Source organism: Acomys russatus, chromosome 24 (assembly GCF_903995435.1).
Source record: "Acomys russatus chromosome 24, mAcoRus1.1, whole genome shotgun sequence".
Classification (NCBI taxonomy): Eukaryota; Metazoa; Chordata; class Mammalia; order Rodentia; family Muridae; genus Acomys; species Acomys russatus.
The window spans coordinates 24,136,960-24,155,168 of record NC_067160.1 but is presented as its reverse complement, the minus strand read 5'-3'; the positions used below and the strand labels follow the sequence as shown (position 1 = coordinate 24,155,168).

Here is an 18,209-nt window from a genome sequence, read left to right as displayed (position 1 = left end):
CTTTCTGAAATCTTTCCTTCTGTTTTACAGCTATAGCTCTTTGTTATCAAATACATTCTAAGTATATTGTTGGAGAAGAGATGAGGTTATAACAAAAGAAAAGCTTGTTTGCTCTAAATGCTGTAGCTTTGGCTCCTAGCCTCACTTAGAGGAACCAAAAAATTATTCTCTACTGGAAAGTGATAGAAAACCCACATTAAAGCCAAGTGTGTGGCTAGTGTACAACTGTAATTTGAGTTCTTGAGTGGATGAGAAATTTGTAGTGTAAGTTGGAAGCTAGCCTCGGTTGCAAAAAGAGATTCAGTTTAGTTAGTGTTATTTTCATTTTCTGTTATTGAAAGTTGTAAGTAGTTGATACTGTTATAAACTTTGAGTGTATTGAAGCCTTCACAAATTAGACCTACACCCTGATTAATGGAGTGTGTGTGTGTGTGTGTGTGTGTGTGTGACAGAGAGAGAGAGAGAGAGAGAGAGAGAGAGAGAGAGAGAGAGAGAGAGAGAGAGAGAGAGAGAGAGAGACAGAGAGGGAGAGAGAGAGACAGAGAGAGAGGCAGAGACAGAGACACAGGGACACTATAATGTAACCATTTTTCAATTACAAGCATATGAATTAGTTTGAAATTACCTTTGCTATATTCCTTCCTATAAGTGTGAATAATGAGTAATATAACTTTTTCTTTACAATTGGTATATTTGGAAAATAAATAAGTATTTTTAAAATTTGGGTGATTTATAATGAAAATTCACATGGTTCCATGTAGCCATCCTATAAAAGGTAAACTTCTATTTGAAGCATCATACATTGAGATTATCAAAGAAATCTCTTCCTATTTTAATATTAAAAATATTCAAGATGACAATTATAAACAGGAAAGTTGTGCTCCTTATCTTCTTCCTGTCTGCAGACATGGTCCTTGACCAGCAGGTGAGCTCAGGCCAGCTGAATGAAGATGTGCGCCACAGGGTTCATGAAGCACTGATGAAGCAGCATCATCACCAGAATCAGAAGAAGCTCACCAACAGGATTCCCATTGTCCGATCTTTTGCTGATATTGGCAAGAAACAATCAGAACCAAATTCCATGGATAAAAATGGTAAGTGGTCTTTTATATCTGCTATAGGACCGTGAAGTATTAAGTTGTTTCTAAATATTTAAAACTTTTTATTCCAATTTTTTATTGAAATTAATATCGTTTTAGTAGGATTTGTGAATATATATGTTTGTATGCAAAATATACTTTACATCTTATTTTCATCATCAAGTTGTAGATATTTTAACAAAGAACTTGCTTCTAGAAAGTCTCATGAAAGAGTAAAATAATCTATATCTGGTTCCAACTTACAGATCCAAACAGCAAAATGTTGCACCTTGACCAAAGTCTAAGCCTCTTTCTCAGTTGAGAAGAGTAATTCATTGGTGTAACTTGTAGTGGCCTCCTAGTTAAAACAGTAATGATAACTGTTTTCATTTTGTTTTGCTTTGGTTTGATTTTTGTAGAAGAAGAAGCTTTTCCTATCTTGGTCATAGTTAACAGATTTCATTACTGGTTATAAAAAGATGCGGTGTTGCCTAGTGTGGCTCTGCCTATTTGAAGACTATGTTTTTCTCTTGAGCACATTGCTCTTTTCATTGCAGTATCTTAATGTGCAAGGAGCCGTCTCACCATCCTCACACAACAGCGTACTTGAGCACTATTATTTTCCAGTAACACTATATTTTTTTGTTTTTTCCTTGAATCCATTTAGACTTTCATCATTTACATTAAGGATTTTTTTTCAAACTTTCTTCCTTTCATAGTTTCATAAAGAAAGGTGAAGTTACCATGAAGATAATATGAATTTGTTAGTCTTCTATCAGCTATAAATGTTTTCAGTTCTAAAAGACAAAATTTAATGACTGAGATGTAGCTCAGTCAGTAGAATGCTTGTCTTATATTCACAGTGCTCCATGTTTTATCTGCAGCACTGAGCAAACTGGACAGTCTGTTACACATTTAGAATCCCAGAACTTCAGTAGAGGCTGGAGAAAGTTCAAGGTCAGCCTCCAGTACATGAGTGTTTATGGTCAGCATAGCAATGAAATACTGATGTAAAAATCAGATAAAAGATGAACATATTTTTAAATCATTTATTAGAAAACCTGATTTACACAAAATTAACCATGATAACATATATAGACAGGAGAGATTATCTGTATGATTTTCTTCCCTTTACAAAGATTTCGGAAATTCTTAAAAATATATGAAGATAAGTTTTCTTTATGTTGTGAGGGAGTTTTCATACTACAGAATCAAATGTACCCGGAAAAAACTTCAATGAATAGCCAATTTTGTTTCAGAGTATCTTAAGGTCACTGAACATATTAAGTCTCAGGACTTAATGTTGAATAATAATAAATGATATATTTCTAATTGAAAAGTCACTTTTGAAATATTTGCTTTATATCTAGGTTTGTTGCTCAGGCCACTACTCTGCTACCCTTTAGTGGTGCTCATGTGTCTGTTGTTGCTTTATGTTTCTATATTGATTCCATGTCTATATAAGAATATATTATCTTCTATTTATTACAGACTATAAAGCCAACAAAGGCAGCAGAAATTTTGATTTGTAATTTCTAATAAATTAAAGAATTGAAACAGAGATGTTGTTCTTGACTGACTATAAAACATTGATACATAGAAGTATGTATATGGATGTCAAGCAAAGTTCAATAAAAGTGTTTATGCATACTATGGCATATATCAACTTATATTAGTAGACTGTACTGACCATCTTGAGGATGTAGAACTCACTTTGAGACAAGTATTATATTTAAATTAATTCATATTCTAAATTATAATTTCATTTAAGATATACATATTAATGTGAAATTGAAGACTTTTATGGTGTGAGATATAAGTACAGTGGCTTGTTCTTTAAAAGGAAGCTCGAGAACAATTTTATTAAAGTTCAAGAGAAAAACCCATGGGTAGACAAGCTGTAAATTCTGGCAGCTGCCCAGAGGTGGTGAAGGGGGAAACGATGCTGTTGAAATTACTGTTGCTTTTATAACGATCATGCTTATTTGGCTGGCAAGTTAGGAATATCAATTTAAATATTTAATAATTTTGACAAGATATTTAAGTTTACTTGATTTTAAAAAATCTTTCAAAAATATCCCATTTTTTGATTTTCCAAAAATTATGGGGATTTTTTTGGAAAAATAACTTTGTCTCCATTTCTTTATTTTTATTGGAAATCAAATAACATATAGACAAAATATGTGTTTATTCAGACAGGTAATGGTCTCACATGGTACAATTTCTGTACTTTCACTTCAGATTTTACTGAAAATAATGTTTTGTTGGTGTTGATTAGTTGGTTGGTTGGTTGGTTGGTTTGATTTGGTTTTTCAAGTCAGGGTTTTCTCTGTGCAGCCTTGACTGTCCTGGACTTATTTTGTAGACCAGGCTGGCCTTGATCTCAGAGATCCTCCTGCCTCCGCCTCCCAAAATGTTGGCATTGCAGGCGTATGCCACTGTGCTTGGCTGAGAATAATGTTTACATGTAAATGTTCTTATTTTACATTTTAGGGAATAGGAAAGGTGTGAAATTTACTGAAGTGACCATTTACTGTCCTATGTAGACCTTACTCACTGTTGCTGTTTTAAACTTCCATTAAATTTAAAGAGAGAGGACAGGATTACATCTGTGACTCACAAGTCTACAATGCAGATGCTCCTGGAGACAAGGTTTGCAGAGAGCACTATTGTTTTATTTGTGAAATAGCTTAGTTTTCTAAAAATTAGGATCTTAAATTTTCTGTTGCCATCTGTACAGTCAACCTTTACATGAACACACAGAAATCTTTCCAGGGCATGTCTTAGGGTAATAGAAACTTGGAAACCCCTTATAATAAGATTCATTTATCCAATTAAGTATTGTTGTGCGGCGTCCTGTCAGCAGTGTTTCTAAGCCTAGGGTTCTCACACCTCCTCATGACTCTGTTTTGCTTCGTCAAACACTTTACATAATTATGTGTGCTGAGGAGTCTGAAAATATGTATAGACTTCAGCAATTTAGGAAGAAGTCTCCTACCCATAAGTGAAAAAAAGTGTGAAAAACCTTTACTACCAAGGTTCTCAATCTGCTTATGAACTGCATCAACTGACAAACTGAAGATAAACAAGGAAATTGGAGCTCATAGCATAAATACAGAATTGATGTCCTGTTCCAAAACACAGATCAAAGACTTGATGCTTACAGTGTATAGTTAAAAGGGCTGCAATGGAGTTCTAACATCCCAGAGAGTAAATGAAATATTCTTTTTTATTTAAAAAATATTCTTGAGCCAAATATTTTACTCAAAAAGTTTCACTTTTCCTCTTTTAATCCTATTAAATTAAAATTAATAGAGGGTTTTCTAAAAGACTTGACAATAGAACATGATTTCTTTAAAAGAAGCAAATACAGAGAAACACAGTATCTATCTTTGTTTAATGTGCTTTTGCTTTAGGGTCTAAAAATGGAAAAGTCCTAAAAAATGAAGTCATATTTATTTCAATAAGTCTAAAGAACAATTATACTAAGGCTTCTGCTTCCTTAATTGAGTTGTTCCTGGGTACCATACCTTGGTTGTTCTCTCAAGAGTTAAACATCTTGACTGCATTTCCACTGTAGCTCCTCCATGTTCTCTATATTACATTAACAAAATAGCATGCTTTCTTTCTCTCCTTTTTCCCAGTCCATGCTTTCTGTTTGTTATTTATTCTTAGTAATTTATGATAATTTGTCAATCTCACCTTCAAATACACTGCTGTATGTATATATGTATATATGTCACTACATACATACGTAAATATTTTTGGTATTCTGCACATTACCCTCGGGGTTAAGATTCACGATGCTATGGATTCACCATGCATTCTTAATGCCACCATGCTGTGTTTAACTTTCACTTTTCATTAAGCATCCAAACTGTGAGAATTAAATGACTGATTCTGATGTTTCAATAGAAAGTGACAGTTACATTTGGCAAAACAATGGCAAAAATAATAGAAAATAGTATCTACATTGACATTAAAAACCTGAAACGTGTACTGAAATGAAAAACGTCAAGACTATTCTTGAATCTAGAAATACTTTTCAAACACAAGTGTGACCTGCATTAGATGACCAAGAAACCAAAATAAACTAATGCTTATATTTATCACTTAGGTCATGCATTCACATATACATCAAGAGATTTGCACCGCAACTTTATTATAAAATGATGTTAATTTCCTGATGCATGTGTTTTGGTAATTCTTGGTACTCACGGGCTCCATAGTGTAGGGTATTTTCATTCCCTTCCATTGCTTTTAGTTCCTAAATTTTTGCCTTCTGCTTCCACACATTTTTTTTTTTCTGGTTAGAATACTTTCCAGTTGTTGCTTTTGCTTAGAGACTGAAGAGTTACAGAGCTTCTGCTCATCTGCCCTACCTTGCTGTTCACAGTCTTAAGTGAAATACATTTGGATCTAGGGTGGGATATGTATTGAGTATTCTGATCTGGGTAGATTGTAGCCCTGACGGCAAGCAGTACAACCATATGTTTTATTAATGATGTTTCTTTATGGTTTTTAAACTTGTTTTACTGCCTTAAAATCACTTTTATTATAATGCAATACCTTTATTTTCAGATTCATGGTGTCATTATATGTTTATAAATTCATTTACTTTTTAAAATAGTGTGTTATTATAAATAATATAACATGTAATGTTTATTCCTCATAATGATCTATTTTCATGGAAAAAGCTAGAATATTACTTCTTAGTATTGCCTCAGAGGAAGCACATTAAGGGACTCCTATATTTGAAAAATGTAAATATTTTTCTACTGTTAAAAGAAAATTAAATATGTTAATTTTTAATATAACATAACAGATACAGGTGATGTGTCTGTTTAGAGGCTGTATTGTTATTGAGTTACAGAAATTGACTACATTTTAAGAAAAAAAAGCTATTCCTAAGATAACATGTTTAAACTTTTAATTTCTTCTTTAAAACTAATTATTTTCAAGCATATGAATTTTCAACAATTAATTGCATGTATACTCCTTCTGTTTTTAAAGCTTAGCTCACCTAATCATAATTTTCTAAATATTTATCTCTCTCCATGTTTTCTATTTCCATAAATAAATGTATTGTTGCACATGTTTGTAACTTTGCCATTCATCTCTATATTTCTTCATTTTGCTCTGTCTTGTGTCTGTCTCTAACAGGCTCATCTCATCTCTGTACCTCCCTCATCTCCTACCCTTTGGGTATCTAAATGCGTTGAAGGTTCTGAGGTAGTGTAAACCAGCTTGGCAGCTTGGACTCTAGGATAATAGTACTGGACCTCCATGTCTTCATCCCAGTTTCCTTCTACTTATACTGACTTATACTGGATTAACCAGTAGCAAATAATGTTATATGTAGGTAACAAATTATCTAATGATTTGAATTACGCCTGATAAAAGTTTTGAAACTACCATTTTTTAATCACTCATTAACACAGTTTACATATAGGAAAATGTATATGTAAAGACTCAAATATAGCTAAAAACAAAACAGGTGCTTATATAAGTGCTAATCACTCTACACTTTAATTCATATATAATGAAACAAATTATTTTTTATTAAAATAAAGAACCATATGTTTATCCGGTAAGTAAAGTAAGAGTGTAAATAAAGTAAACTTTAATGTCAACTAGAAAGTATGTTAGATTTCTCAATATTCACATTTAAAAATTATAGGCCTCATTTTATTAATAATATCTACTTTTCATCATGTTTTGAATAATTTAAATGAAATATAATAATATTAGTGAGTTAAATGTTTCTTTGTTGTATTTTCATGCTTTATAGTCTGTGGTCAGATGGTGTAGGAAGAGGACCCCATTGGTCAGAGGTCTGGGGGGGGGGGGGGGAAAGGCCAGAAGAGGGAGGGAGAAGAGTAACAGTAAGAAAAGAGTAAGGGGATTACAATCAAGATGTAATATAAATAAATAATAGTAAAGAGACTTAATGATCAAAAAAGATTTACATATTATAATAGTTAAGACACTAACTTTACCATGCCACTTGATTACATAAAATTTTAATCTGAGCAATAATCAGTGCACAGAGTGAGGGAATTGGAAAGAAATAGATAACAATGTTTGTTTGCAAGCGTCATGTCAAATTAGAAAAGTTATCGTCAACTAATAGTACTTGCAAAGTTTCTGAATATGTGAAAATTTATTTCTAACTTTTGACTGTTTTCCCCATGGAGAGGAAATTATTTTTACAATCTCTTTTCTATTATATTATAAAATAGTTACTGTGCCTAAAAATTGTCATTTAATGAATGACATTTTTCATCATAAAAACAACAATTGTATTAGAAGTGTCCTTCCCTAAATTTGTGCATTCATTTTATGTGACAGTCTTTGAGTTCATGGGAAGCCATTGGACTCTAAAACCCATCATCTTCTGGAAAGTGGAGATACTTGAGTTAAATACGTTTTTAAGCAAGAAGTTATCATGGACAGCAAATTATGAAAGTTATTCTATTGTCTAAGTCAGCTAGTAGTTCTACTAAATATTACAATGCATGAATTTTATTTTGGTGTATATAACAAAAATATAAGCTTTAATTAAAGTATTATATTATATTATATTATATTTTTTAAATAACATAAGCCAACCTTTTAAATTTAAATTTCAGTATCCTGCAAAGTTGTATTTTAATAATGTAATGAATGGTTTCAGAAGCCATACTAGATTTTAAATGCTGTTTCAACTTTGAAAGACATTGGATATGATAAATATATTTACGTATGATCCTAAAGTATAGAAGATACATATACTTGGGGTTTCCATGCCTGTGTCAGAGGATGGTCATGTTACAGTTTACATGCTCTGTACTATTGTATATATCCTTTCCACTCTGTACTATAGTATATATTCTCTGGACAAGCCTGTACTCTGGAAATACCAAGGCTCTTACTGTCATCTAGTGTGTTTCCTACTTGATATTTGGAACAAGGTTATTATTAATATCACTAACATATTCAGAAAAAATAGTTCCTAATTATTGGCTTTATAAGGTAATATTTTATACTTTAAAACAGGAGTAGCATAGAACAATAAATCTTCAAATATATTTATTACAATTATCACACAATAGCAACATATTAGTGATCACAAATACTTACAAAATAAAATATAGGTGCCAGCATTTAAATATAGTTCATAACATGAACATAGCTTATGAAATATTGTTTCTGAAAATAAGAATGAAAACAAAAACCAGATCTTTCCAATTATAAATTCTATCATATTTTCTATCTGATTCAGTCTCATCAAAATTGATTTTGCATTAGGTTGACTCTTTTTGTATGTGTTTTCATACAGCATTATGCAGATGATATTCCTTGTAGTTTCTGACTACATAGCACAAATTATTATAAGAAAATATACATATATGTTTATTTAATTTTTTGTAACTTGAGCCTTACCACTTAACTTTACAGAACATTTAATAAATTTAGGTTTAAATATATCTAATGTTCCAACTCATGAAAATATGGAGAAATGTTGTGAAACTGGTGATTGAAGACATCTGTTAGTAGCACAAATGCATTATGTAAAAGGCTTTTTAAAAATAACTTATTATTTTGAGAATGGTAAATTGAACGGCTGCTGCAGAACAGTTCAGTTCTAGCTGTGCATTGCAGGTAGAGATGGGAGAAGGAAACGTTTGTCTGACTTCCTCTGAAGAATATGCATTGCCTTGAATTATGTACTCAAAAAATTTAGAGTGTGTCCGTCATGAATTTGCTTTTAAAAAGTCATTGTATTTTACATTGTACATTCACAAAATATATTATTTTTATGTGTTTTATGGAAACAGAAAAATATTTAAATTCTAAAAGCATATTAAATCTATTACATTCTAACAAAGTAATTTTAATCCAGAAAGTGTTATCTGTTAACAGATGATCTCTGATGGTTGGACTTACTGGTCAAAGCAGTAAAATCATATTAAATATGTAAAATAAATAATTTTATTTTTAATGTTTGTTGATCACCAAAAAATTGAAAAAGAAAAAAAAAAACAATTTATCTGTAACCATTTAAGGTCAATAGTGAAGTTCAGCATTGGCAGTGATGGGGAAGGATGAGAATAAAGATGAATTCTGAATAAAACTGAGATTTCAGCATGTAGAGAAGACAGTTATGCAGAGAGACTTTCCCCCACATCTGAGATCAATGAAAGTAAAAGAGAGATTTGAAGACACTGAGTGAAAACGTAAATGTGGTTAAGGGTTCAAAGTTGCATTCTCATTACCCATTTCACCATGAAAGTAACAAGTGAACATGGCCTGAAGGTAGCCAGGGGAAACTGAGTCGTTTCATTATCATTTAATTGCTAACTATGGGCAGATTTCAGATGGATTGTACTTACGAAGACTGTGATATAGCGAATGATGGAACTTAATGTTTTCTGGTCATTGCTGCATCCCCAGCTCTGCTAACTAGCCTTACCCTTCATACAAGGCGGGGAGAACTATAACGAGATTCTACTTTCAGTAATATTCATGGAAAACCAATACAGCTCTTGCTTTGTGATCTTTTATAATGTAGCACATGAATAGCAGAGCTTATGTAACTAAATAGTTACAGGCACAAAGTCACATGTGTTTCTAATAAGCTCCATATCTGAATTTTGACGCTAAGGAATACAGTGATCTGGATATTTAAATGTAATAGGAAAAATATGCCGAGAACTTACCGATATTCATCCTTTTTTATATTGCCAAATATTCTTCAGTCACAGCTTGAAACATGTCTTTTTAAATCCGTGCAATTAGTTTTGATTGATATTTAGAAACAAATGAACTATAGGCTATGGTTAAATTTAGCTAAATTTAGTAGTCTTCTTTTCTTCAAATAGATCAACCTTTGGTGTTTTAAATTGATAATTGGCTTAAATGTTCTTGGTTGATTTCTCCCATTTCTATCTGTAACTGATAATCTTTATATTGATAAAGTTCCATTTAATTGAATGTTTATGCTTACATCATAAGCTTAGAAAAATGTTAGATAGTTTGGTTAAATTGAAGTTCATATTTCACCCAATATGCCTAGAACTGTGTAGGTAACTGTTTGTGCTCTGTAATAACAACCTCTTTTAGCAGGTCAGGTTGTTTCTCCTCAGTCCGCTCCGGCCTGTGCTGACAATAAGAACGACGTTAGCCGAGAAAGCAGCACCATTGACTTCAGCAAGGTAAGCTTGGCTTTCTCCCTTACGAGTAGGCTGCTAAATCACTGGCGGAAACTAGCTACCTGTTAACACACACATTTGGATGCCTTTATTTTATTGCGTAGCTGAAGCTTGAAATTATAATAGGCAACGTTAGACTCCAGTCCACATGCAGGGATTTGCTTATTTGAGAAAACAACTGTGCCCATTTTATGAATAATCTTTTGAATTGAGTCATGTGGTTTAACACTTGCAGTAAAAAAGGCCAAGTGAACTTCATAGGGACTTTAATCTGTTGTTTTAAAATATTTGCTAGATTTTCCCCCCTCAAAATAATCTCCCCATTATTTGTAGAAAAACAAGCTATATGATGGTATATACAGTAAATATACCATTACTGTATTTGGGGGAAGTCAATGAAGAAAATCCTAGGAAGCAAAATGGCAGAAGTTGGAATAAAAACATGCCTAAGAGCTAATTATGTTGAGAGCTGCTTCCAGTTAAATATGATGTAAATGAAATAATTTATATCAAGAAAATAATAAGTTAGCAAAAACTGAAGGGGGTTTGTTTAATACATTCCTGACTCTGTATGTGTGCTACAGTAGCTGTGGCAAAGTAACAGTTGAACAGAGAAGTTTCAATATTTGTCAAAAATAAGGATATTGAACAATTTTTTCTGAGTGGCTGAAACAGAGGTAGTATTTTGATAAGGTCCTTAGCACTAGTAATAGTGGGAGGAAATGGGAATGGTCTTCAATCTGAGGAAGTAGTCTAAATCAAAGTTCTGAAAAGATTTGTTGTAATCAGCTCCTTGGACTTGTTTTAGCATCCCTGGGACAATATTTTCATGAGCTAGGCCAAGTTATGTGCATGCTTTCCCTCTGGTGCCTGGCAGAATCTTGTGGGAGTGTGATGTACCAGCTTAAGTCTGTTAATTATGCGTGCAGGGACTGGGAGGCCAACAAAAGGGGCATACTAGTCCATGTGGGCTGAAACAAAGGCATGAAAAAGGACCTCCACATCAGCAAGAGAGAGAGGTGAGGGTGCTTGGGCTCTATTTCTACAGTAGTTCAAAGCTCATTTCACTGTATGGAGCCATGTAATTCAAATATTAAACCAGCTTAAATGTATTCCATCTGCCACTATAAGAATTATATTTTTAAAGCATTGCATCATCATTCATCTGCAAGTTATAATAAAACTGTCACAAACTGCCATAAATTTAATTTCTGCTGTTTTTAATTCAAAACAATATCTAAAAGTGATGACATAAAAATTGGCTAATTTATAACAATGGAATATTTGACGTTTTTTAAAAGCAGTGATTTTTAAACTATGTAGATTATCCTTTAAATAAATTACTTTTAAACTTAAAATACCTTATATACTGAATATAATATTTCCCAGTTATTTTGAGGGTTTTGATGACCTATCTTCATGGCCTTCAAAAATGATTGATCACCATTAAAGAGAAACAAACATTGCTGGTTAAGACAATAGTCTCATCTCCAGGCCCCTAATAATTAGAACTACAGAAAGGTGATTAACAGTTTTTCTGTCCTTTCTTTCCTTCATCATTGTATTTTCACTTAATACAGGTTTGGACCAGCCATTGGCATTCTTCTGTCTTTTGTTCATAGCATTGTTCATTGAAAAAAAAAAAAAACATACCTTTTGAGAAAGAGCATGCGATCTTGAATGCTGTATCTAGCATCTGTCTGTTATTGCTTCTGGAGAAGCTAAGTTGCACCCTTATCATTACCTAAAATAAGTACAATATTGTTGTGAATACCTAAGTATATTATGGCCTGTTAGAGAACTCAGCATAAAGTAACTACTCAATAAAAAGTGTCTATTATTAAGAGTGGGAATGGTAATGTCAAAATAAATTCCAGAACCGGTTTGATGTGCTGGCCTCCACTGTGTTTTTGTACCTACAACAATGCTTAAGATAGATCTTTTGAAGGATTCTATAAGAGTCCGAACAGTTTAAGTCTTCAGTTTCAGAGTAACAAAATAAAAGAGAAAACACTCCTAGTTTTATAACCTGGTGGAGCAGAGAATTAGAGTTTGGAACGAGTTGTTGTGATCCATTACTATGGAAACAATTCTTAGTGCCAGATTTTGAAGGTATCCAAGTTAAGATGTTTTTAAACCTAATGATTTTAGATTGGTGGTGGATTTGTTAAAATTAAGCTAATCTCCACATTACTGTGTCTGTTTTAATATTTTAAATCTTGTTACACAGACCCTGTCTCAACCAAAAATTGAGATATTAAAAAATGTCCTTTTATGTTATCTTACGTCTTACCAACCTTCAGCCTACATATTTTTAGTCTTTATGGTGATTAGGTCCGTAATCTTACTCAACTAAATAATTAATAACATAGTCTGTATCATCAGATCATGGCTCTTTCCATTATGCCTTCAAAAAATACTATAACCCTCTTTTTTTTTTTTTAACACAGTAGGATTGGCTCTTTTATGCCAGTGATTTTTTTTATTTCAAATGGTCCTAAGGAAGTGTTCCATAATTACTCACCTAACAAGAACCTCCTTTTCCCCTCCTGCTGTGCATGAAGCATATTAGGATCAGAAACCTTAGTCGTATCATCTAGAACTAAAGAACCATCAAAGTGCTGCCTGCTCTAGAGCACAGTGTCAGAACCATTTGCCTAGAGAGAACCTCTCTTCATTGCCATGCTTTCATTAGTAGCCTTCGGACTTGAGCTTTCTCCTTAAATTTCTATCTCCTTTTCTTTCAGCTCAAAATGTGTTCCTTGGGCAGGCAGTTCCAGCTCCACCATGGTCTTCTCTCTCATCTTGTTGTCTAGAGATAAACTATTTTCATCAACAGTTTAAGTCTCAAATACATAGACTCAAGCATCTTTCCCTTCTTGGCATAACAGTGGGGCCCACAGAGCCTAGAAATATGGTATAAATTCAGAACTCCCCTGATGTAGCTTGGCTCCATCAATGTTCTTTTCCAAGTACTAGGAACTTCCAGGATTGCTCTGTGTTCATTTCACATGTTTGCATCCACTAGAGAATTGCTTAGAAATGCCTTATAACCTAGACCCTCAAGTACTTTTTTTAGGTAACTATCAATTTATACAAGACTAAATCTATGGTTCTTAAATGTAATCTGTTGTTTTAATAAGAGGTAGAGAGATATTGCCAAATAGGATTTTTTTATGAATTGTAAGCTAATATAAGTATAAAATATAGGACTATTCTATGTATAATTTAATCTGAAATATAAATATGATTAATGTATTATGATATCTACCACTTTTCAAAATATCCATTTAGCTCAAGAATAGTACAATATAGTGAATGCAGTACAATAATTGACCCCAGATACATATGAGTATAATTTGTTATTTTTAAAATGAAAAGATAAATTTGCTTATCTTGAAGTCAGATTCTCTATAGCTTTTCCAACGCAATAGATATCAATTATATATTGGTTTAATGTAATTTGAAATTATACACGCATTTTTGTAAATTAGTATCTTTAATACACTATCCAATCCTTGATCCAACTGAATTTCAATTTGAAGCAGTTAATTCTATATATGCTCTTTCTCTGAGGTACAGACTTTAACAGCAAAGACTTTGATATTTTTGAACAATAAATGAATTTGAACAGTCTTCTAGTGGAATTTATACTTCAAGCATTATCAATAAATTTTATATTAATAATAAATTATATTATTTTATTTTAAGTAATTTTATTACATATCTGTGTGTATGAGTGTGTGGGGGGTTGTGTGTGCGTGTGTGTATGAGTGTACATCTCTGTGCGTATGCATGTGTGTGTGCATGTGTGTATGAGTGTCAGGGGGTTGTGTGTGTGTGCATGGGTGTGCGGGGGTTGTGTGTGCATGAGTGTATGAGTGTGTGTATGCGTGTGTGTGTGTGTGTGTGTGTGTATGAGTGTGTGGGGTGTTGGTGTGCATGGGCATTATATGTTACACTGTATTTAAAGATTAGAAGCCACCCTCGTAGACTGCTTGTAATCCTAATGCCCAGGACCAGATACAGGGGATCTCTGAAGCAAGCCGAGCAGGTAGACCAACAGAATCAGGGAGCTCTTGCTTCACTGTATCAGATGGAGGAAGATAGAGATGACATTAACTTCTGGTATTCAAACACATGCATACACATACGTGTGAACACACACACACACGTAAACATACACATTTACCGCACAAATGCACAGTCACAACAACAACAAAGTCTCAACACATATAGTGTATAGAAAATTTAGTAGCCTTTTTCTGAAATCTTTTGCATTATAGAGAAAGTGTAGACATTACTAACTTAAGCATTTTAAATATTACAATAAAATGGGCCTTGCCTACATAAAAAAAAAGGGGTAGATTCTAAAAAAGCAAAACACATGGCATATATTATTTATAATACATACTCAATGAACGTATACACTTATATTGGGAGGTACATTTATAAAGTAAAAATGATGGCCCTTGTAACTTATAATGTTTGTGAAATATTCTTTCTATATATATTTTTGGTTTCATAAATGTTCTTCTTAAAGATACAAATATGACTTCACTGTTGATGGAGTGATACACATTTTTAGTTGTGATATTCTCCTTTTGCTTTAAATATATATATATATATATATATATATATATATATATATATATATATATACTATTAAACAAAAATTATGTATCTGAATTTTCTATACAAAATTCAAATAAAGCATATAAAGTAAAAAATAAAATAAATTTACATGAAAGGGTATCTAGAGCTGGCCACGTGCTAAGCAAATGCTCTACTATTGCAGCTATATAAACTGCTATTATATTTAATTATTTAATGAAAATAGCTACATACACTGCTTTATTATTTTAACAGCCATAACTTACATATACTTTATTGCATGTCTGTAAGTGGTATACTAAAGCTGTAATTTATAAACATTTTAAACATAGTTATTAAATAGTAGCTATTGATTTTATAGGATATTCTTTTTTTTTTTTTTTTTACTTTTTTTCTTTTTATTGAAAAACTATTTAAAAATAATATATCCCCGGTTATATTTCCCCTTCCTCTACCCCCTCAGCTCATCTTCTCCCCTCTTTCATCTGAATCCACACCCCTTTTCTATCACAATTAGAAAAATGGTAATAAAGAATAATAATATAATTAATATAATATAATATCATAAGATGGAATAAAAAGTTACACTTTTGAATAAGTCAAAACAAACAAATGAAAGGAAAAGAGCCCAAGGAAGGGAACAAGGAGCAGATATAGACACAGTTATTTACACAGAAGAACACAAAACTGGGACCTTTAGGGGAAAAATGAGAAAAACATAAAAACAATATATAAACAAAATAAAATATCAATATAAGTAAATATAGGATATTCTTAAATGTCTTTTATTTTTGAGATTTTAATATAATTGTATCTTTTTCCCATTTTTTTTTCTTCTCCCTCTAGGCATGCCTTTATACTTTTCATATATCTGTCTTTCAAATTCAATTTCATGTCTTTTTCATTAATTATTATTAAATGCAATATGTGTATAAATACATATATATTCTTCAACATACACTTCATTGTCTGCATAATGTGACTCATTCCTGTAAGAGCTACATAAAAATATTTTATTAAATTAAAACCTTTTGAAATAGTATCTTCTAATTTTTAAGCCTTCAAAATAATTGTCTGATCTAAAAACATCCTCTTACCCTTATTGATATATGGCAGAGCTCTCTTTGTGCCTCTGTATCTCGGTCTCTCTCTTTCTCTTCCCTCTCTTGGCTATTTCCACTTTGATCTTTGATCCTGATTTCATTAGCATAAGTGCATAAAACCAATTACCAGGGCAGATAAACTCCTAGTCCCCTAAAAACAGCATTCCATAAAAAGCAACTCAAATGAGTTAGACACAAGAAACAGGCTTTGCAAATTTTACTTTAGAGTCACTGCTTCATTTTCACTGAAGTCCCATGTATAAAAATGACATGTATTTAAAGACTATTCTACATACATTTTCAGACATCACTCTTTACTCTTAGCATTTCCTCTTTTTAGTCATCCTTTTTTGTTTTATTTTCATTCATTTAAATCACAAACATTTGATAGTAGAAATTCAACTATGAATCTGCAGTAATTCTAAATGCTAATACTTATAACCTATTTTTCTCTATTCTCAGTTATATGGTGAATAACAAACTGAAGAATTTATCAGGCCACCTATACAATATGAAGAACATAGTAAAAGTAGAATAAAAACAAATGTCGAAGCTGGATTATACTATAAGAATATATTTACTTAAGTAGCCATATGTTGAATATTAGTTGAAATGTATAAAATTCATCTATTATAAAGCATTCCATTCATTGACATAATTTAGTATGATTAAATATTTACTTGTGCTGCTCTCAGGTTGATCTGCATTTTATGAAAAAGATCCCACCAGGTGCTGAGGCTTCAAACATCTTGGTGGGAGAACTGGAGTTCCTGGACAGAACTGTGGTTGCCTTTGTTAGGCTGTCTCCCGCTGTCCTGCTCCAAGGACTGGCTGAGGTTCCAATCCCAAGCAGGTACAAGTATTCAAACATTTTTCATATTTATGGAATAAGTTATTTTGGGAAATAGTGATATTTTAATACAATTTTCCAAAAGATGAATATATTATCCATAAGCCTGAGGCTTCTTGCTTATAAATATGGGGAGATGCTGTAAAAACATTGCCTGCCCTCCCCTCCCCTCCTGAAACTTTCTACTTCATTTTAAGTACGCTCCTCATCTGTAGAATCTAGGTCTATTTTACAGGTTTGTTTTTAAAGGTTATAATGAACTATGTGTTTAAGGAGGAGGATCTTATATTTGTGTAGACCCAAGAGGATCATAGCGTCTAGGGCTCAGCTTATTTTTATTAGGTCTTACTATGTTGAGTGGTCCGGTTGGGATCAAGTGTTCCATGTTCCAGCCTAGGACAGTTGGTCTTTCGGTCCCAGAGTTTGAAGAATAGTTGGTAGTCATACAATTGAAGAGGTTGACTCTGGTCAAAAAGTCAATTTGTTTGCCTACACTTCTTTTCTACTTAATTATGCATTGAAACTAACAGGTAAAGGTAATATAAACTGAATTCTATTATTATTGCTTTCTATTTTTTTTTAAATATAATGGTGCTTGTGGGTAAAATTGTGAGAAAACAAAACGACAAGGAGAATTTTGACATTAGCGTGTTCATGTTTGAGTCCCGTTGCTTTACCTAGGAATCTTCTTTCCTTCTCTCCTCCTACTCTTTGACCTGATTCTTACGCACTCTTGGCTTCGTCTAACCACATCAGAGTCTGTCTCAACTAGGGAAGTCGATAGAGCTGAAAGCACAGCTGCTGTGCCAAGTGGGTTTAGAGAATATTTTTTCTCCTGTGAACCTCTGACTATAACTCAAAGCATAGCACATATCGCTCCACTGTTTGGTTACAGATGAGCTATTCAAGAAATAGGGAACATAGCAGAAACAGGAGAAGCTGCATTCTATAAGAATCTTGTTGACCAGAGTGGCATTCCAGAGTAGCACCTGCCTGCCTTAGTCTGGGGGAGAAGCCTAGTGACTATTAAGGTTACAGAGCAATTTCTATTTATCCTACTTTAAAGAGATATGCATATTTATATACATACCACCTCATAGTTTAAAATGGAAGGTAAATTGAGTGTATTAAAATAAAATATAAGTGTGTGATTAAAGCTATATTTTCCTACATGTAAATACTGTAGCAATTTAAATTCACATTCAGTTGGATACTCACATTTAACAGTGAGGAAGGTATATGGAGGCCTATGAGTAAGTGGGACCTTTTTATGATAATAATAGCTCCTGTATTTCACAAAAATAAAAGAAAATTCCCAGGCATAGATTACATTCATAATAAGGTTATATACCTACACTTGAAAAGCCTT

At 32.6% G+C, this 18,209-nt stretch overlaps 1 protein-coding gene across 5 annotated transcripts in view; it reads left to right on the top strand.

Annotated features, from left to right (window-relative positions):
• Window positions 1-873: 873 nt before the first annotated feature.
• Window positions 874-18,209, top strand: part of Slc4a10 (solute carrier family 4 member 10) — a 101,874-nt gene continuing 84,538 nt past the window's right edge. For 2 of the 5 annotated variants that reach the window (XM_051166172.1, XM_051166174.1), the window contains exons 1-4: window positions 874-1,094; window positions 10,185-10,276; window positions 11,203-11,292; window positions 16,686-16,843. In XM_051166172.1, coding sequence (XP_051022129.1) covers window positions 908-1,094; window positions 10,185-10,276; window positions 11,203-11,292; window positions 16,686-16,843 — 527 coding nt within the window. In that variant the 5' untranslated portion in view covers window positions 874-907. The remainder of the gene's footprint in view (window positions 1,095-10,184; window positions 10,277-11,202; window positions 11,293-16,685; window positions 16,844-18,209) is intronic. The other 3 variants (XM_051166173.1, XM_051166176.1, XM_051166175.1) reach the window with 3 other exon arrangements.